This window comes from Cucurbita pepo, chromosome 13 (genome assembly GCF_057944985.1).
Source record: "Cucurbita pepo subsp. pepo isolate OVF chromosome 13, ASM5794498v1, whole genome shotgun sequence".
In the NCBI taxonomy this organism is placed as follows: domain Eukaryota; kingdom Viridiplantae; phylum Streptophyta; class Magnoliopsida; order Cucurbitales; family Cucurbitaceae; genus Cucurbita; species Cucurbita pepo.
In genome coordinates this window covers 11,361,345-11,382,215 of record NC_141810.1, presented here as the reverse complement: position 1 = coordinate 11,382,215, position 20,871 = coordinate 11,361,345, and the positions used below count along the sequence as shown (strand labels likewise).

The window sequence follows — 20,871 nt, the reverse complement described above, 5'->3', positions numbered from 1 at the left end:
TGTCATGATTCAACCAAGGATAACATTGCATCATCGAACACCCCAAGAAGAGTAGGTTAAATGATACACTTTGACACAAAGCACGACCCTCAAATAATCTCATCATATAGATGCAAAGAGTGATCTTGCAATCGTTAAGGCATGACCCTACTATACTCACATCATATCTAGGAATATACATGTCCAACCGTGCAATTGTCCGAAAGGCTAATGCATAATTTAATGAAGCTAAACCTCTTATCGTGCCGTGAATTCTCTCTCTTAGATTCATAACAAATCGTTCTACTCTCTTAGCTTCAGTATCTACAGGTTCATGATCAAAACGAGACAATCTAGTAAACTCTAAGTTATATTCTTCAACCGTCTTATTTTCTTAATTCAAATTAAAACATGTTTCTTGCTCTTAGCATCTGACGATGGTAGAACAGTATTTTCGAAAGAATACTTATTTGAGTTAAAACCGATCCTTCATAAGACTTCTTCATCGACCCATCAACCAAATATAGATTAAAATTAAAAATTGTAAACAATAAAAGTTAAAACTAAAAAAAAAAATTCAAATAAATTGGGACATTTGTTATTATGAAATCATGTGGAGGGAGAAGAGGATATGCCTCATAAATGTATTATTATATTATATTATAAATAGAATTTAAAAATAAAATTCCTTTTTCCACCACCAACCTTCACATCATGTGGGAGCAAATAGTACATAAATTATTTGGAAAATATTGCTTTATTTATTTCCCCTTTAATTTTTAATTTATATATATATATATATATTATTATATTAAGTGAATATATTTATTATTATAAGAAATATATATATATATATATATAGAATATGCTATCTATAATTTTCATATGGTCTAAAATGAAAGAAGAATACAATTCTTATTCTTAAGGATAAATTCCTCTACCAAAAATTGCTGACCATACAAATCGATGTAACTTTTTTGTTTTTAATGGGTCGGTGTCGAAATTACATAAAATAATAAACAAAATTGTTATTTAATTAATATTGGTCAATGCACGAGGGCCAATATGAAAATCAAGTCTCGACCAACTAGGTCCAAAATCGAGCCCTATTAAATGTGAAGTCCACTCACGATCAGATTAGGGGTATTCATATGACTCGATAATTTGACCAATCAAATTAGTTAGATTTTGTATTAATTTGGGTTGGGTTAAATTTTTAAAAAACCGGAAATTTTGGTCAATGCACGAGTTGACTTTTTTTTTTGTTGGGTCATTTTGACAAATCCTAAAATATGGTTACAATTATGTACTTATGAAATTAGTAAACTATGATTTATTTCCTATAATTTGAGCTCGTGATGCATATATGTTAATTAATTTTTAATTCATTTTTCATTTATGAAATTATATTTAAGAAATAAAAAATATATTTAAATGTTTGAACAATTACTTGAAACTAAATTAAAAAAACGCAACAATTGTTAATATATTTTTTAATTTTTCCCACGCACGTGACCAACTTTAATTATTTCCCTCTCTACCCTCCGACCGAAATTTTATTATTAATTATTAACTGTTACTTTATCTTATTACTTAGATCCACAATATTAGTATTTTATTTTTGGAGCATGTGAGTAAAACTATAGGTTATATCTAATTTAATATACTATATAATCTCCAAAATCTAATCTAACCGAACATCCCAAATTCGGAAATTTATTTACTTTCCTCACGATTTTTGTTTACATAATATTAATTATACTCGTATATTGATTATCCAAAACTCGATTTGAAATTTATAACAATCTAGATCCACCGTTACCAGATATTGTCCTCTTTGGACTTTTCTTTTCGGGTTTCCCCTCAAGGCTTTAAAACGCGTCTCCTGGAGGAAGGTTTCCCACACCTGTATAAAGGGTGTTTTGTTCTCCTCCACAACCAATTTGGGACATCACAATCCACCCTCCTTCGGAGTCCAGTGTCCTCGCTGGCACTCATTTCTTTCTCCAATCGATGTGGGACCGCCACCAAATCCATCCCTTTGGGGTCTAGTGTCCTTACGGGCACATATTGTCCTCTTTGTAACAACTCAGATCGAGATCCACCGCTATCAAATATTGTCCTCTTTGGGCATTCCCTTTTGGTAACAAAATTCGCATGGGTTATAGAAACCAATTACAAGACCAAGTTATTAATTAAATAAATAAATGGTAATGTTCAATTTTTTTTTAAAAATGATGAACGTTGTAAAAATCGAGTCCAAACACCAATTCTATCTCGGGAGCTATGAATGATAAGATTTTAGTCGAACAAGTACACTATTAGAACCTAGGCTTGCACGTGTGGATCAAAATGAAGATGGTGTATAATTATAATATAATATTTTGTTGTTATTTTCATCATAGGTAAATCTTGTTACACATAGTTCAACTCACATAAAAAAATAAAAATAATTAAAAAAAAAAAAACATTCGCGTGGCTTACACACGCGCTCAAACATAATATTTTTTTTTTGAAATAATCGAATAAAATAAAACTCTAGCCGGACACGTGTCGAAATAAGATATGCACACGTGTAGCGATCTGGCTTATTTAAGTAATCCTCATTTACCCAAAACCGACCAATCACCGTCCTTTTTTAATTAAGGTTTAAGATATTTTTCCACGAGATGGTTCTGACAAATGGGGCCCACCAAAATTCTAATTTCCTTTTCATTAATCACACCCGAATGGACCAAATTACCCTCTCAAATATTTTAAGCAAATTATTATAATTTCTCAATTAATTGTTCATTTTTGTGCCTATTATTTTCGGCTTTTTATTATTGTTTATATCGTATATACATGGATGACATTTTGTTACCACTGAATTTTTCATAATATAATGAAAATGTGATGTCGAATTCATACAAATGTAAATATATTGATTAAAATGTCAACAAAAATTAATATTTGATAACATATTAAATTCATCGCTAACAACTATATAGTTGTCCTTTAATGACATCACCATATTACTTAAGTGTAACCGTATTTATTGAACTTTAAAAATGAAAATTAGAAATTCAATATTTAATTTTAAAGTTACATAATATATCAATTAATTAAAAGTTTAAGGACTAAATAAAAGCAAATTTTAATAAATTTATAATTTAACAAAATAAAAAAAAATTGTATATTATAATGACAAAATCTTAAAAGAAATTAGGAAAAATCAACTTGATTCTAAATTAGTATCAATTTAGCCTCAACTTTTTTTCAGTTTCACCAAATTTAACCTTACTAATTACCCATCATTTAATTTCCTCTAATTAACACACTAATTTTAGCAAAAAATAAAAAATAAAATTATCATAAATTTCAATAGTTTCAATAAAATAAAATGTTAAAAAAAAAAAAAAACTAATAACGTTTTTGTCGGTTAAAATTTGAAATGAAATTTGATAAAATTAAAAATTTGCGATTAATAAATTAGTTTTCTCCAAATAAAAGTGAATTGTCTAAAAGAACCTTTATGGAAAGGGTAGAATTGTCTTTTCAAGTTTAAAGCAAGCTACTCCTAAATCCTATTTTAATTAGGGCGCATGTTTTGCTTGCTTGAAGACCATAATTATAAATGTATATATATATATATATATATATATATATATAATTATTATTTTTGTCTTAAGAAAAAAAGAAATAATAAAAGAAATAAATAAAGAAATAAATAAATAATTTAGTGTTAAAATGAATTGGTGGCTAATTTGTTCCTTGAAAAAACCGGCGTACTGGTTCTCTTCCATCTCTCTATTTTTCTCTTCTGCAAATAATCGCTTCGTTTTTTCTTCCATTGCTCTCTCTCTCTCTCTCTCTCTCTCTCTCTGTTTCGACGCCATTGGAACCCTCCTTCTGTGTTTTAGATCCATGGCGTCTCAATCTCTGTAAGGTTTTCGCATTCGAAATCATCTTCTCCCATTCGATTCATCCATTGTTTTGTTTTTTCCTTTTTGACGAATCACAGAGGGCTCTGTTTTTCGTCTCTCACATTTTTCGCCGCGGATTGTCTCTCTAATTTTATCTTGCAATCAATCGTACTCTTCTGTGCTTGGGGATTTTGATTCTTATCCGATTAGTCTCCAGCGAGATTGTTGCTTTTGCATTTCGTTGACTTTTATTGAGGATTCTACGACTGTCGATCGTCATTTTCTGGAGCCACTTTTTTCGTTTGGTTTTCGAAATATAATGTTAGGTGCAGGCTTGCAGTTTGGTCGTGGTTGTGGTGACGATAGGTTTTACAATCCGACAAAAGCTCGTAGGGCGCATCAGGGCCGTCAAAATGATCAGCTCCGGAGAGCTCAGAGCGACGTTTCTGCTAGCCAATCCCCTGTTCTTAAACCGACCACGGTGTCCTCGGTGATTAGAGAAACCGAATACGGCGATGGGTGTGAAGAGCTCCCTAAATCCATTGCGATGTCGGCTTTTGAGCCAGTCGTATCGTCGCTGAGTAATCTCGAGCGGTTCTTGCAGTCAATCGCGCCATCTGTACCTGCACAGTACCCCTCAAAGGTTTGAACCTATCGGAATTGGGTTTCTTTTTTCCCTTGGCTGGGATTTTGTTTTCCTTAGTATGAAAAAGTTGATTTCCAAATATTTTTAATTTTTACCTTTTGCGACTCTCAGTATGGCCCTCCTACCTCTAATTAGCGGCCACAATTTGTTTTACTGTTCGATGTTTAAGTTCTCTGTTACAACTCTGAGCCATACGACATATAAAAGATTATGTGAAGAAAAAATCCAGTTTGCAATATGCAGATTCCGGTGGAAATTTTAATTGCTTTCCTTTTCTTGTATTTCTTAATGTTCTTCTCTATCACCTCAAGTTCATCGATGATCGATGAGGGGTCATTTTTCATAGCTAGGATCAACTTCAACGCCTCGATCAATGACCTTAATAATCAACAGCTCCCCTGATTTCGTCTCCAATTGTATTTCATTGCAGACAACGGTGAAGGGTTGGAGAACCTGTGACGCGGAATTGCAACCATACTTCGTCCTAGGTGATTTGTGGGAGTCTTTTAAGGAATGGAGTGCCTATGGCGCAGGTGTGCCTCTTGTATTAAACGACAGTGACAGTGTTGTCCAGTATTATGTACCATATTTATCTGGTATACAGATATATGGTGAATCCTTGAAGTCCTCTGCGAAGTCGAGGTATTCTTGTTCACTGGAAATATATTCTGTCTAGTACATTAAATTTTGATAAGCTGTTAGTATGATTTACTGGCGAAATATAACCAATTTTTCAAGTTGAGGGCCAGTTTCTCTGAATGTATATATGTTTCTTGGTCTAACCATACGTAATAATTAGAATGGTTACTGGGCCGTTCATGGATTTTTCTTGGTCAAAAGAACTATTGGAGGTGATAGCTAATATTTGGTTCGGCCATGTTATAAGTTGCAATACGTAATAAGTTTGGGAAGTACAACCTGGTGAAGGTGCTAAGAGCCAAGCATTGTATTAGATTGTGATCAATTCTTCCTGGTTTGGTGTCATAAAAATCCAATTAAATCCCTCCATAAGTTCACTGCTTCGGTTTTAAGGATAACGTACTTTGATTTATCGAATGGGTTGGTTTAGTGTTTGAAGTTTAACATTGAGTTGGTGCTTAATATGCTGAATACTTTAGTAATTTGAACATGGACCTATGTGGTGTAGGCAACCAGGTGAGGACAGTGATAGTGATTTCAGAGATTCTAGTAGTGATGGTAGTAGTGATTCAGAACCTGAACGAGGACTAAAATACACGGGGAATCAACTCAATCATCACCATTTGTCTTCTGAGCTTTCTCGTAGAATGGAGAGGTTATCTTTGCGGGATCAGCTAATTGGACTTCAAGAAGACTGTTCTAGTGATGAGGCTGAATCTCTTAATTCTCAAGGCCAGTTACTATTTGAGCATCTTGAACGTGATTTGCCTTATAGTCGGGAACCTTTGGCAGATAAGGCAAGTTAATGCTTTAACAGAACAGCTCCCCCTATTGGAATCAGACGAAAATAAAATACCCTAGTTCTTTCTTTTCAGCTCTTGTAACCTTACTCTAGTTTTGATACTTTCTCCAGGTATCAGATCTTGCCTTTCGGTTCCCTGAGCTCAAGACATTACGAAGTTGTGATCTATTGCCTTCCAGTTGGTTTTCTGTGGCATGGTACTGTCAAAGCCTTGAACCTAATAGGACTTTTTATTCATGCACTTATCACTTGTGCTTTGGTGGTTCATTTGTAGGTATCCAATTTACAGGATTCCAACTGGACCAACATTAAGGGATCTAGATGCCTGCTTCCTCACCTTCCATTATTTGTCTACGCCAATGGGAGGTAATTGTAGCTTCTTTCTTCTTAAACGACTAATATTTTGTGTGTAATGCTTTCTTTCGTTTGCTCTATATAATGTCTTTACCCCTCCCCCCTCCCCCTCCATTTTCATCTTTTTCTTCATTGGAACTATTTTATAAGGGATCCAATTTTCATAGCTAAATTTATTGTTTTTCTATGTTATTTACTCCAACTTGTGTGGAGATTAGTCTCCGACTTTCTGTTGAAATGGTTTTTATTTATAAACTGGTGCTCTTCATTCAAGTATTCATGGACGACTTGGTATCTTAAGAATGGAAATACCAATTGATATGAACCGTGAAGGACATTAGATTATTATTCATATATTTTTTTTTATAATTTTGATGTAATTTTATCCTTTTTATGACATTAAGTATGATTGTTTGAGTCATTTTGATTTGCTCGATGATGTGACTTGCATTTAGGATTTTGGGAAGCTATTTAAAGCTTGAGTATTAGGTTGTAAGAATAGATACTGATGAATTGAGTTTTAGTCTTTGCACTTTTTCCTTCAAACTTAGCTTAAGAAAGCTTCTTGAATTTTGCAATTCATGTATTCAGTTGCATGCCAAATACAGTTAAATATGATTAATTTTCCCATCTTGTGGAGTGTTTGAATTTTGAGAAAAAAGAACTTATTATTGACTTAGGAGTTTTGATTTTAAGGCAATCTATGTCGAACCTAATCCTTAGAGTGATATCAAATCGATTTTGGAGTGGTAGTGTTGGTGAATTGGGGATTCACATACCGAAAAGGTTCATTATTTCATTTTGCTAGGGTTATTTTCCCATTTGATATCCGAGCCTTTTTTATATCATATCACAATGGCTTGTTTTTTAAATAGTTGTGTGTGAAAGATTTGGCCCGCACATTGGACCTGTTTGACGAAAACCAACGTCCATTGAGTTCTGATTTTTATGTCTTGGCTGTTATTTGTTGCGATGGAAATTTCAATAAACTGTTAATTATGTGGTAATTGGCTCCTCATGGTTCTAACTTTCAGACAAGTTCTATTTCTTCATGCAACATTGCGAATTTACAAATATAATTGCATCTGGGGTAGTTGTATCCAAATTGTTGATAAAATGATTGGCCTCTTCATGTTGGTTTGCTTCTTAAATCCTTCGATACTAATTCCTTCATATATCTTATTTACAGGGGCACGTAGTGTTCAAGGTCCTGTAGTAACGTATCCTAGTGATATAGATGGTATTCCTAGGATGTCCCTACCAGTTTTTGGTCTAGCTTCATACAAGTTTAGAGGGTCTTTATGGACTCCAAATGGCGGATATGAGTGGCAATTGGCAAATTCACTTTTGCAGGACGCCGAGGATTGGTTAAGAGAACGTTGCGTAAATCACCCCGACTTCATCTTCTTCAGCCGACGGTGAAATCCTTGCAACATCTACAATCCATAAACCTAAAGGTGGGAAGTCAAGATATCATAATTCAGTACCGTGTCGTAATTTTCTCTTTGTGATGCTGTTCTACTTCAGAAAATGGAAATGGAAATGAAAAGGAAAAAAGGAAGAGTTTGTGATGGGATGGTGAAAATAACAACAGTTTGTGATGGGATGGTGGTGAGGTTGGTAGATGACGAATTGAGAAAAGTTCAGACAAAGGTCAAAAAGGGAAAAAAGCAATAAAGAAAAAGCAAAAAAAAAAAAAAACAGTTGGATGAAGATGTAGAAGAGTGTAGCAAAAACATTGCCCCCAAAGTTGGTGATACTTGCTGCTTGTGCTGCCTAGCAGGTTTTATCCTCTCTTTTTTCTCTTTAGTTACTGAAAGTTCTTTTTAATAAGTTATTAACTGTAGGTGAAATGAAAGGAAAAGAAAAAAAAAAAAAAAAAAAAAAAAAAAAGGAAAAAAGAAAAGAAAATGAAAAAGAAAAAAAAAAAAAAGAAAAAGAGGCCCTTTTTAGTGTGCTGATGAAGATGTTTAGAGTGTAAACTATGGAGAGGATTTTTGATAGGAAGGTTATGGTAGGAGTAAGCTAAGGTAGCTTATGTGGATCCCCCCCGCTCCAATGTATTTGAATGTTGGTTATGCTCCTTAGTTGCTATTGAAAACTGTATAATTTTACTATGAAGAGCTTCGTTATCAATGAACCATGCCATTATTCAAGCTCTATCACTGTGTTCCTTGTTTGTTTTTGTTTGAATGGAGAAGGGGTGAATCTTTTATGCAGGTTTGATCCCATTGTTTAGGTGTTTCAAACAAACTTGTTGTTGTTGTTGTGTATCAAATAATGATATAGCTGCCTGCATCATATATTGGCTTGGCTGTGCCCATACTTAATTTCTATTACTGTTTCATGAATGCCTTGCATTTGTTGTTGTTTTCAATTTGAATCCATTGTATGTATGTTGTAATGCCCCTTTTAAAAGTGGTTGTAGAGGCCTCAAAGTGCTTTCTTTCTGTAAAAAATTATTTATAATTGTTAGTGTTTGGTTCATATTCGAGGTTCCTTTCAATAAGCATTTTATTTTAGACAATAAGCATTTTGTTTTCTAAAATTTGTCTCCCAATGACTTATAATCAATGAATACTATTTCCATTGAGGTCTTTTAAGATAGTTCAAAGCAAAACAAAATGAATACTATTTCCATTGAGGTCTTTTAAGGAAGTTCAAAGCAAAACAAAGAATACTATCTCCATTGGTATGAGACCTTTTGGGGAAGTCCAAAACAAAACCATAAGAGCTTATGCTCAAAGTGAACAATATCATACTATTGTGGAGAGTTGTGTTCGCCTAACGATAACCTGTGCTTTAAGAAATAAAAAATAAAAATAAATGGTTCAAAATTCAGATAAACATTGAATGTTGGAGGCAGTTAAAAACCACAGCAGATATGATATAAAAGCTACATTTTTCACACCTGAATTATGTTTTGAAACCACTTTACATCTTTATAATTTAGCAACAAGAACTTGACATTTTGGTTCAACCTGTGTTTTCCCACCATAAAAACTCTAATCAACATTGAGTCTGCTGCAACTTCTAATAATCAAATCCTGCCATGGCTAGGCTAAGCCTTCTCGAATCCTCCCGTTGATCGATCGTGCTGCTCGTGCCCTGAAAAACTAGGGGGCACCATGCCAACACCTTCATTCTGGTGCTTCTGCCAGCCTCCTGTATCAGCTCTGGAGTGCGCTATGTAGTAAAGTATTGAAAACACCAATGACAGAAATGTCAAGGCTGCTGCAGCGGCGAACACCCCGCGCCGAAGCATGGAGCACGACAAGTTCTTGATCGGCAATGCTCCTCTGAACTTGGTGTGGTAGGCATTCCTCACAGACCCAGCTAGCAACAAAGACTCAGCTCCCAAGAAGAGATGCCTAGATTCATTTCTCAAAATTTAGCTCTAAGAACATATGAAACAGATTGGGTTTACCACGATGAATCAACTTAGAATTTTCGATTTGGATTCAACAGTTAGTGTCACAACCTAACTATGGGGCTTAATTCCCTTTAAGGCTGGTCGTGAGCGTGTCACGATCACCACGCTGCACGGTAAAAAATGTAGGACCGTGACAGTTAGCATCAGTTCATAATCCCAAACTGTACAAGAGTCTCTCAATCATATCCTCATACAAACATTTTAAGCAAAACGAAGAATCCATTTATGGTGAAAGCAACTAAGCAGAAACATAATTCATCAACTCAAGACATATTCAGTCCATGATGTTCAGTTAGTCAGTACTGAAAATGAATGCTGAAACAGATATTTGGACAAACCAAGAATCACTAGAATAGGATTATAGTACTTTTTCGACAATCAAGAATTTCATTTTCATCCCATCTTAAGCTGAATTGGTGAAGTTCTTCTGAATGGAATTCTATCACAAGATTATTTAGATTTGAGCAAAAGCAGTGGGATCAAGAAATGATCTCGAAAGTAAAGGCCATGCCAAGATTTTAGAGACAAGCTCTCCAATCTGCAGAAACTTTAATCAAAACAGTTCAAAATTCTAGGCCAAATGATTCACATAACTAGAAACAGGATTAGGGGAAGTCTAGATGAATGGATCCGTCGGTAGGTTCGAGTATAATTTAAGAACCGCAATAATTTCTCACAAATATTCTATTCAATTCGAGATATCGATTTACAAACAACCAGAGAGAGAAGAAATAGAAAAATACCAGGAAACGATGAAGAGGATGATGGCACAGACGGTGGATCCTCCGCTTTTCAAGCCTTTACCACAGCAGAGACACCTCGTGACAACCATAAGTACTGTGTGGCTAATCAATAGCAAACCAAACGCCACAAGACCGTACACCGTCGACGCATCGGAGTCATAGACGCAGTGAGTAGTCTCGTCGTACTCATCTGGCTGTACCGTTGCCTTCAGGGCCCATAAACGCACACAAACAAGAAGTTAGAAGCTTACAGAAGCCTAAATCCACAGAAAAATCAGAAAAGAGCGGAAGAGATACCGTGCTCCGGCGCATTTCAGCTCCGATGGCGAAGACGAAGGCAATTAGATGCAGAGAAGCGATTATAGCTACGGAGGCCAAAGAAGTAGCCATTATTGTCGTTATTGCGGTTGTAATCCAACTCCGGTGAGGTCTCTGATCAGCGGCGGCCACTGCCAGTTCTATTGTTGTCAGTAGAAATAATACATATCATTGCTTTGGATGTTTTTTGTTTTTACTTTATTTTCTATATTTACTTTTCCTTTTTTGTTTTTATTTTATTTTTTATTTCTTTGGTAAAAAATATTATTTTAATTTGATATAAGTAGGAATTTTCATACCCAAAATTTGGAAGTGTATAAACTAAAAAAATTTAAATTTAATATTTTATGCATTTAAATTCTAATTTTTCCTATTGAATTAAATTTAAATTTAAATTTATTATTATTTTCATTTAATTCAATAAAGGGTTGGTGTGAGTTCATGATTTGGATATTTAATGAATTGAATGGGGTTGTCGTTTCAAATAAATAAATAAATATATACATATATATAAATAAAAGTAATAACTAGATTTTTCTAAATTTTTTAATTTAACATAAAATTTTTAATATCTTAAATCAAATTTCTTAATATTTTAAGAATTAGTTTAAAAAAATTTATTAACAAATTTAGTATATTTTATTTTATTTTATTTTCAGGATTTGGTTAGCAGTGTATTTTCTCTTATTTCGATTTAGTTAGTTGAATTCTATCTGAAGGTTGTGAACATTAATGAAAATTGGACTTTCGGTTCCACTTACATGTTTCTCATCCTTAACAAAATTGTATGATGCTAACCATCGTTAATGAATCAAGATCCAACTTTGGTTACCTAATACTATTCATAGTTCGTTGGGTAAAACACTTAAAGACAGACAGTGAAGCAAAAGTGAATTTAGGTTGGGAGTTCCTCCATATGCCTCCTTCTCGGGATGACATCACACAAACAACAATAGTTATATCTTCAATGTCGTTTGACACGTCAATTATTTTTGTTCTCCTATGTTAAGCTTTTCGACTTTGCAGAAAATGGTATGGATCTTCTAGTTACTATACATAATATATGTGTATATATATATATATAATATGTAGGAGGTGGGCTCATGTAGATCTTTTAGCCTATCAGCTTCTCAATTCCACTGGGTTATAAATAATTCTAACTCTAAAATATCTAAGATATTTCTGGTTAATTACAAATTATTATTTTTATATTTTAGTTTCACCAAAAATGATTGTATGAGTATTTGTCTAGATATTTTAAAAATTAATATTTAGATATTTTGAAAAATATATTTTAAAAATTACGAATAAATCTATTCTAACTATAAATACTTTTTTGTTGATTAGGTCGGAACAGTTTTCAAAACTTTTTAGCACGTTATTGAACTTTCAGTGTCAGATATGTTTTTAAATTTTTAATTTTGTGTCTAATAGATATATGCGATATTTTTAAAAAATTTATAGATATATTTCGTATAAAAATAAAAATAAATCGTTTTATTAAAACACAATATCTAATATTATGTTTGATTATAAAAAAAAATGATTTCTTAGTCAAAGACATTATCAATCCTTCCAAAAACTTTAACCAAACACTAATAATTTTGAAAAAGAATTATTTGGCTAATGCGGCCGATCTAAAGGCTGGACAATCAACCTAACCACGAAATTGTCTCAACTAGAGCCCAACAATATTTTATGTACATTAATTTAATTTAGGGTATTAAAAAAAAATGAATTAGACCGAATAAATCAAAATTTATTATTAATTTTTAAATATATATTTTTAGTTGTGATACAATTATATATACATATATTAATTTTATTTTTAGTTAACAATTATTGTTTTGATTATTTGTTCTCCGTGTTAAAGGGAGTTAGTTTTAACAAATATATATTAAAATTGAGTTGAAAATTTTAATTAAATGTTTAAAAATAAATAAATAGATATTTTATTTTTATTAAAAAAATTGAATAAATCATTCAAACAACTAGAACCAACCCAATTCAAAAAATGTTATGATTAAGGATTGAGTTGAATTCATTATTTAATAAATGTTTAAGTTGAATTCATTATTTAATAAATGTTTTTTGAGTTTGAAAAATTTATCATCCAAACAATTGAGATTAACTCATCTACACATACCACTCCATCAATCTTCATCAACATGAACGGGAGTTGTATTCACTCCATATACCACTACATCAATCGTCAACATGAACGGGAGTTTGTATTGTACCACTCCATCAATCGTCAACATGAATGGGAGTTGTCTTGTACCACTCCATCAATCGTCAACATGAACGGAAGTTGTATTGTACCACTCCATCAATCGTCAACATGAACGGAAGTTGTATTGTACCACTCCATCAATCGTCAACATGAACGGAAGTTGTATTGTACCACTCCATCAATCATCAACATGAACGGGAGTTGTATTTCTCAAGGGCACCCTGGCCGGACCCAAGTTGTATTGTACCACTCCATCAATCATCAACATGAACGGGAGTTGTATTTCTCAGGGGCACCCTCGCCGGACCCAATCAATCATCAACATGAACGGGAGTTGTATTTCTCAGGGGCACCCTCGCCGGACCCAATCAATCATCAACAACCCAATCAATCATCAACATGAACGGGAGTTGTATTTCTCAGGGGCACCCTCGCCGGACCCAATGATGAGGCCAAAAGGGCCAAGCTATTATTTGCGAGGGGCACCCTCGCCGGACCCAATGATGAGGCCAAAAGGGCCAAGCTATTATTTGCGATGAGGCCAAAAGGGCCAAGCTATTATTTGCGATGAGGCCAAAAGGGCCAAGCTATTATTTGCGATGAGGCCAAAAGGGCCAAGCTATTATTTGCGATGAGGCCAAAAGGGCCAAGCTATTATTTGCATTGAGAGTGTGGTAACACATATGCCAAACATTGCACATTTTATTGATTTCACATATCTTTTGTTTGTTGATTTGATGAACAAATGTATGTCCACGTAACCCAAATGAATGAAAGCCAGTTAAATTTCAAAGAAAAAAAAAAACCCTTTTAATAAATAATTAATGAAGAATGCATAATTAAAATGACTTGACATCCCAAATTTAAAGACCAAAGTTAGAACAATTTTCAAATAATGCACCAAATGGTACACTTTTACACTTTAGATTTAATAAAAAATAAAATAAGCATCAGAATATAGTTATAAACCATTCATTTATGACTTCATGAGTCACCACTGAAAATAGTATTCTGGGTATGCTGATAGTCCTAAAACAAGCAATTTAAATCCTTGAATGCCAAAAATGATCTAATCTTTACACCAATGTAAAATATATTTAAGCAAACTGTACATACTATGAAACTAGAAGTAAAATAGATTTCCTTTTAAAGAAGTTTAATTGTTCTTTACCTAATCACCTAGAAGATTAAATTCCAAGTTGTTTTCTTATTTGGGTGGAGGAAATGTCCATACGAAATTTGTCTGCAGGTATTGAGATAAACATGTCTCTTAGCTCTTGTGGAATCTCAACATCTTCAAGAACCTGAATGACACCATTAGTAACAATGGCGAAGAAAAAGGAGCATCAGGATAAATTCTCAATTTGTAGGCAAAGGAAACAAAAGGTAATATATAAACTTCCTATAAATCACTCAAGCTTACGTACTTTGAAAACGCCATTTATGTTTCGACCACCAACAAGGAACGTCGCCCCAGTGTTCTTGATTCGGAGCAAAATTTCCAGCATCTTCTTGTAATCCCCATCATAGTATTTGGGCTGCACATCAATGGAAAACCATGTAAGCAATGTAGGGTTGCATCAGATTTACACTGCCATTAAGGAGAGAATATACTGAAAAGTGAAATCAAGAGGGCCATTTCATAGCCTTTTTATTATTTGTCTTCTGTCTTCAAACATCATTCAAAGAAATTTTGAAAAGCAAAAAAAATTCTCAGTCCCAAAATTTGATTAAAGATTTCAAGAGTATTCTTGAAAAGGGAAAAACTTAACAAAGAACATATCGATTTGATTGTTTTCATATGCGTACTATTTTTGGACTTGTTCTTGTATCTTTAGAACTCAGGAGACTATCATACAACTTAATATTCTATAACATATTCATAAGCTAAATTTCTAAAAATAAAATTATCATCAAACAAACTATAGGAAATAACAATCAATAGAGGAAATTAGTGATGGCAGCATTAACAGATGGTGCGTTATGACCTGTGCCATTACATATATTCTATAGTATTTATGTTGGGTTTCTTAAGACCTGCTTTCTAGCCTAAAATATAAAAAGAACAAAAGCACACCAAAGGACAAGATAATGTGGGGAAAAAGCACCAAACAGAAGTTCACGTTTGGAGGAAAGGAAGTGAAGTTATTCTCTCGTAATATGTTAAATCAGAAAACGGTTCGATGAGAAGAAACATAAATATAGTTCCACTAGTCGAAACTTACATCTATCAACCTTACTGCAGTGTCAGCACCAATAACAAAGGCACTACCAGGGAAAAGTTCGGCTTTCTTGTAAAAGTAAGGCTGATTAGAAATGATTACTGACTTTCCTGCCACGCAGATTAAAATTGAAAGGTAAATATTCACCTTAATCAATGTCCTCTTTCTTTTGCAAGCAATAATAATAAATAAATAGAAGGAAAAAAAAAAGAAGAAGAAAAGGAAACAGCTCTGGTACAACTGAAAAGCCACAGAAATTATGGGGTAAATTCTGCAAAATATCCCTTTTTAACTTTGAGATAGGTTTCAATTGTATCTCAAAGGTACCTTCAGACTATCATTTTTACTATCGCATCTGAAAAGTTTTTCTATTAGAATGGTAGATAGAAAATTGACATAATGGCTAGTGTGTAAAAACTGGGAAGCATATAACATTATTTACAACATCATAATATGCAAAAATTGATTTTGTAAGTACTATGAATGATATCCATGATGGTTTGAGTTTAAATGAGTAGTAACATCGATCTTAGCTACATCAATTTCCACTCATCATTTGGGCATAATTTATAATTGAAACTCAAGTATTTGATAATTTAACCTAAAATACAGCATATGAAATAGGGAACATTCTTGAAACAAGACTCACCAACTTTTTTAAATTGCTCGACACGATCTTTGATCTGTGATACTGATAGGGGTGGTTTGTCAGCATTCACAGCCGATAATTCAAAACAAGGATACCCACCACCACAAATGCTGTACAAATATAAGAAAGTTCAGATATCGAGGAACTAGGGAGAAAATTATCGACTTAAGATCTGGAAAAGAGTTCTTTAAAGAGTCTATCAGCCTCATTATGGCGTCCCTATTCTCTTAATTTTCTACTTCAATATCTGGTAGATTTCATGGGGTTGATGTAGCTTCCCAAATATATTGGATGTTGGTCAAGAGTGAGTCTAGGCAAAGAGAATTATCGTAAATTTAAAAAATATTAAACAACTCTACATACCTGGTTGCAACCTCTAAAAGCTTGACGTGACCATCGTGCAACGGATTAAAAGAACCAGAGAGTATTATTTTTCTTTCTGCATCTGTTGTAAAGGTCTCTGCAAAATAATAATAATAATTGATATGAGCTCTTGAAAATTTTAGCTGCCACCATATATAACCCATTCAAATCAATAGAAATTTTACCCCTTAAAAATGGATAGACCTTAAAGCAAACTTCCCCGCTTATAAGTTGCTCTAGTTCTTCATCCTCAGAGAATAGCGTTTCACATTCTTCTAATAAATCAGATCGAGTCAAATCTGAAACAAAGGTTCCAGGAACTTTACATGCGCTAGCAATTGCCTAAGACCAGAAAATAGAAAGGCTGACTAAGATGTTAATGATATTGGCAAGAAACCAAACTAAAAGTCAACTTTCAGAAAAATAAAAAGCCTAAAAACTACAGTTTCCACGTTGGCACAAATATGCTTTCCAAGAAATCTATATGAGAAATTGGATGAAGTATATCTGATACAGCATAGCATCAGCCGGAATTTAGAGTAATTTTAAAACTAGAGTTGCTTTAAGGCATCCTACTGACTAGGGTATTCCCAAATTTATAGGCTCAATTTATTAGAATTTCCTGTTATGGTTAGATTTAGCCATCAATTACAGCTCCTACTGCCTGATGGAACGCTTAGTGATATTAATTATCAACTTATATATGAGGTTTATCTCCTCCTACCTCCTACCCCCTCGAATTTCAATTCTCTCTCATTGTTTTGTACACTACCACCTCACTATTTAATCTTTTAGCTATATCTCCCAACTCAGTTTTACATCATCTAAATGTTCTTATGAAGAATACACTTCAGCTACAATAATAGAAGAATATATAAGCTGTTGAGATGCCTGATGACAACGATACCATTTAGATCCCTGAACATACCTCAAGTAAAAGATGACTTGAGAGTATCTCCTCTTGCTCCCGTGTACGTAAACCCTAAAATAATCAAGTAATAACTAACAAAGATCAGATGATTGACCTAAAAGCCAAAGGGTTAGATGAATTAGATTCTCTTCTCTTTAAAAAATTACCTTCGACAGTGTGATTGTGGAAACCCAACGTCGGTTAGACAATCTTGTTGACATATGCATCCTACACATAATACGAGAGAGAGAGAGAGAGAGAGAGAGAGAGAGAGAGAGAGAGAGAGAGAGAGAGAGAGAAGAGGCAGTGAACAAAAAACTTTAAGGTGAAATGACCTTTATATAAAAGACATATATTGAAATAGGGGGAAAAATCTACAAGCAGGTATTGCATGCTATTACACATCATACTACATAAGAACGGAATTGTACTTCATTTATCATTTAGGCCTACTCAAACTGCAACAGCCCATTACCTATTTCCACCTAATTCGATTTTGTGCTAGACCAGTTTTACAAAAACCATAAATATGATTGCATTGTTGAACACCAATGCTAGACTGATTTGGAGAGAAACAGGTGATTGTAAGAGGATACTAGTAGTACGAGTTTCCTAACTTCTGCCCTAATGGATGTCCTAACCACATATAGCATGAAAGCATCCAAGTCAATAGAAACTTTGACAAACTACCTGTGATCACCAAATTTTGGATGAGTGGTAGCCAAAGAACCAGTAAAACCGACACCAAGAACAGGATAACCTGTCAATCAGATCACTAGATAAAGGCAAGTTCATTGAAACACAGTGACAGAATTCCGTTAGACAAATATAGTTAGCATGAAATACTTATTGCACTCTTTTACTGTCACTCATTTAACACATTGGAACCTAAATTTTCAATTATGAAAATCCAGACTTCAAACATTTGTTTGCTGCTGCAATATACACTGGGTCCTAAAACACAATAAAAGAATTCAATTCAACAAATATTTGGGTGTAATAAATTCAACCCATAGCAACTTTACTTCATTACACGTGCCCCAATCTTCGATTGGGGCAGCCTGCTTCCTTTAAATCCCAACCTCCTTTGTTTGCACCTTTTGATATAAGTGAATATTGAAACAAAGTAAAAGGACAAAAAACCTGTAGAGACATTGATGGTCAACTTCCTAAGTATCTATCGATATAGTGGTTTTATAGTGCTTCAGAAAAATGCGTCAATATCTCCTTTAGGATTGAAATGAAGGATAGAATTTTCAATAGCATCTAGAACGTTTTACAATCCATCTGTCGAGATGGTGGTTTTGGGATAAAGGAAGAGAGCTTCAGAAAAATGCTTCAATATCTTTTTTCCGATTGAAATGAAGAACAAAAATTTTCAATAGCACCTAGAATGTTTTCCAATCCAAGCTAAACATGCCTATTACCTTCCTTGAGGTTGAAAGTTCAATCTTCTACCCCTACATTTGTTGATCCCAAAAGAAGAGGAAGAAGAAGGATGAGTAACAATCTAGACTTTTTCATTTTGATCTTGGACAGTCCAGAATTGGTACTTAAGAGTGTTTTATGTAAGAACGTTTGTAATTGCACCACTTTCTCGATCAATGTAGAATGGGAATGTTACTAATGTACCTCTTTCATTGGGGATTTCTTATCACCCTGATCTTTTTATACACTTTTCAAATAGAAGACTTCACCCATGGAAAAAATTGGATGTCATAGTGAGGAAAGGATTTTTTAAAAAAAGAAAAAAAAAAGAAAGAAGAAAAGAAAATGTTCATCTAACATGTGTTGACATACACAAATAAGCCAAAAGAAACTAAATTTTAATGAAAGATAAATGATAACCAGTTTAAATGTTAACAATCAAATTTTGAATTAAAAAATCAGAGTCCTGGTAAGAGAGAAAGCAGGAAATAAATTTTAATTGATCCAATAATTATCAATTATAAGAAACAATATCATGTATATCTTGTGTTTTTTTCCTACACGTATAAAAGGAGAATACTCGAGATAAATAGCAGAAACAAGTAAGCAAGTGAAATTCCAAATAATGTCAAAGCAAGTTTCCGGCAATTAAATAGCAATTATGTCCTATGCCCAAATTGATTGATGAATAGTGTACGGGTAATTGTATTGGAATTTTGATGTATCAAGCTAAAAATTTTAAATGTGTATAAGATAAATAGCCTTTAAAAGTATTTGATATGAAATTGGACCAAGTTTTCATCGTGTTCAAATGAACTTCCATAATTTCTATAAGAGAAGAAATAATTTATATTTTTATTGTATCAGGATACCATAGAGATGAATTTCACAACAGTTACAAACCTGGCCTAGATAGCTTTAGAGCACGATTATAAGCCAGCAAAGCCATTTCTTCAGCAGTTTTTCGGCTACAACATTGAGAGGGAACCTGCAGCAAAGAAACAAAAGTATCAGCATTGATTTTAGCCATATTTGACACTGTTCATTGAGATTTTTCCATTATGATTTGGATGGTTATAGGTATCCTAGACAAGAACTAGAATAGCTTGAAAGTGTGCTTCGAAGAACGAGGCTGCCCAAGTTCAAAGCTGTTCCCATATGATTATTTCAACTTACAAAAACCGTAGACAAGAACGTTAGGTACATATTGTAGATATTCATGTGATCTACAACTTGGAAAGAGGTTTTAGTTTGTAGTGAAACCATTACTCCCTTTAAATATTTGCAATTTGCAAGGATATTTTGGTAGAAAGCTTAATTTTCTGCCCTTCTATTGATAACATACTCGAACACAGCCATAGAAAGATCAACAGTCTTTGGCAAGCATTTAAACCCTTGAATAGCCAACGCTAGCTGCTTCTACAAATTGATCTAATACATCATATTTTCTTTCCTTAATAAACTAATAAGAATTCATCAACTCCTTAAAATCATCAAAATTGGAAAAAAAACTATTGACCCTACTATAAGCACCAGGATCACCCTTATATAGGATACTTCATCCATGAGAATCAAATTCGACTGCCGCTATGAACTCCGGTGCAGGTTAAATATCCAGAAAGATGTCGAGTTAAAATGAGTAAGAATGCATAATTGCAATCTTCTTTTGCAGTCGATTTCATTCAGTTTGTCCCCCGCTATGACTAGAAATAGTAAAATAGACATTAACTACAGCACAATTCTTTCGCTATAGCTAGCTTTAGCCACCAATTCTCGCAGATGTTCCAGTCGATGAAAAATTTCATTCATCGCACAACTATGAAAATTTAAGCGTCAATAAAGAATTCTTTAGGGACAGTGCTTAACCTTGCCGAGTAACTGGATCATGGAAGGCCTAGAGTAAGGTACGACAGCTTCGAGGACTGTACCGGAAGCTCCAGGAACTGAAAGCAACCATCCTATGGCCTAATCGTTCATATATAATAATCCGAATACAAGTAAGAAGATGGTGATGAACGGAAATCAAAGCAGAAGTGTATGAAATAAAGAAGTTATATGGAGACCTGAGAAGCGCCGCCGGAAAGGTAGAGAACAGCCTGAGTAGGGCTCAAGTGAATGGCATCGACGGCAGCTTTGACCAACGTATCCGTCATCGCTTCTCCTTCCACGGTCCACTCTCTTTCAGCTCTTCCTCCTCTGGAACGATGCCAAACCAGAGAATCCCCAATCTTTTTCTCTTTTTTCTTT

General features: G+C 33.8%; 3 protein-coding genes across 5 annotated transcripts; 1 reads left to right on the top strand and 2 right to left on the bottom strand.

Annotated features, from left to right (window-relative positions):
• Nucleotides 1–3,724: 3,724 nt before the first annotated feature.
• LOC111808496 (uncharacterized) lies at nt 3,725–8,544 on the top strand. Its single transcript, XM_023694504.2, has 6 exons — nt 3,725–4,527; nt 4,961–5,172; nt 5,678–5,966; nt 6,083–6,168; nt 6,246–6,337; nt 7,515–8,544. The coding sequence occupies exons 1-6, from the start codon at nt 4,204–4,206 to the stop codon at nt 7,745–7,747; spliced, it is 1,236 nt and encodes a 411-aa protein (XP_023550272.1). The 5' UTR covers nt 3,725–4,203; the 3' UTR covers nt 7,748–8,544.
• Nucleotides 8,545–9,142: 598 nt separating this feature from the next.
• LOC111808498 (uncharacterized) lies at nt 9,143–10,990 on the bottom strand. The gene is made up of 3 exons (XM_023694507.2): nt 10,799–10,990; nt 10,502–10,707; nt 9,143–9,696 (listed from the first exon to the last, which is right to left on the bottom strand). Exons 1-3 carry the CDS (start codon nt 10,889–10,891, stop codon nt 9,387–9,389), a joined length of 609 nt encoding a protein of 202 aa, XP_023550275.2. The 5' UTR covers nt 10,892–10,990; the 3' UTR covers nt 9,143–9,386.
• A 3,020-nt stretch (nt 10,991–14,010) lies between these two features.
• LOC111808493 (Nucleotidylyl transferase superfamily protein) lies at nt 14,011–20,871 on the bottom strand. Of its 3 annotated transcripts, XM_023694500.2 has the most exons (13): nt 20,688–20,870; nt 20,491–20,589; nt 19,528–19,612; nt 17,887–17,956; nt 17,364–17,424; nt 17,215–17,268; nt 16,472–16,628; nt 16,287–16,383; nt 15,924–16,033; nt 15,278–15,384; nt 14,480–14,590; nt 14,224–14,356; nt 14,011–14,081 (listed from the first exon to the last, which is right to left on the bottom strand). In XM_023694500.2, exons 1-12 carry the CDS (start codon nt 20,775–20,777, stop codon nt 14,240–14,242), a joined length of 1,158 nt encoding a protein of 385 aa, XP_023550268.1. In that variant the 5' UTR covers nt 20,778–20,870; the 3' UTR covers nt 14,011–14,081; nt 14,224–14,239. The 3 variants fall into 3 exon arrangements, with proteins under 3 accessions (XP_023550268.1, XP_023550267.1, XP_086973156.1); XM_023694499.2 differs by having other exon boundaries at nt 14,011–14,356; XM_087117030.1 differs by lacking the exon at nt 20,491–20,589 and having other exon boundaries at nt 14,011–14,356; nt 20,688–20,871.

Bases quoted from the DNA above. Each gene is read 5' to 3' on its own strand.
- LOC111808493 (XM_023694499.2), bottom strand. From the start codon at position 20,777: ATGACGGATACGTTGGTCAAAGCTGCCGTCGATGCCATTCACTTGAGC. The intron at 19,613-20,490 runs GTTAAGCACTGT...TCTTTGCTGCAG, and splicing joins TGATCCAGTTACTCGGCAAG to GTTCCCTCTCAATGTTGTAG. The intron at 16,629-17,214 runs GTATGTTCAGGG...TTCTGGTCTTAG, and splicing joins CAAGTCATCTTTTACTTGAG to GCAATTGCTAGCGCATGTAA.
- LOC111808498 (XM_023694507.2), bottom strand. From the start codon at position 10,891: ATGGCTACTTCTTTGGCCTCCGTAGCTATAATCGCTTCTCTGCATCTA. The intron at 10,708-10,798 runs GTATCTCTTCCG...TGGGCCCTGAAG, and splicing joins CTGAAATGCGCCGGAGCACG to GCAACGGTACAGCCAGATGA. The intron at 9,697-10,501 runs GTATTTTTCTAT...AAATGAATCTAG, and splicing joins ATCCTCTTCATCGTTTCCTG to GCATCTCTTCTTGGGAGCTG.
- LOC111808496 (XM_023694504.2), top strand. From the start codon at position 4,204: ATGTTAGGTGCAGGCTTGCAGTTTGGTCGTGGTTGTGGTGACGATAGG. The intron at 5,173-5,677 runs GTATTCTTGTTC...TATGTGGTGTAG, and splicing joins AAGTCCTCTGCGAAGTCGAG to GCAACCAGGTGAGGACAGTG. The intron at 5,967-6,082 runs GCAAGTTAATGC...TACTTTCTCCAG, and splicing joins GGGAACCTTTGGCAGATAAG to GTATCAGATCTTGCCTTTCG.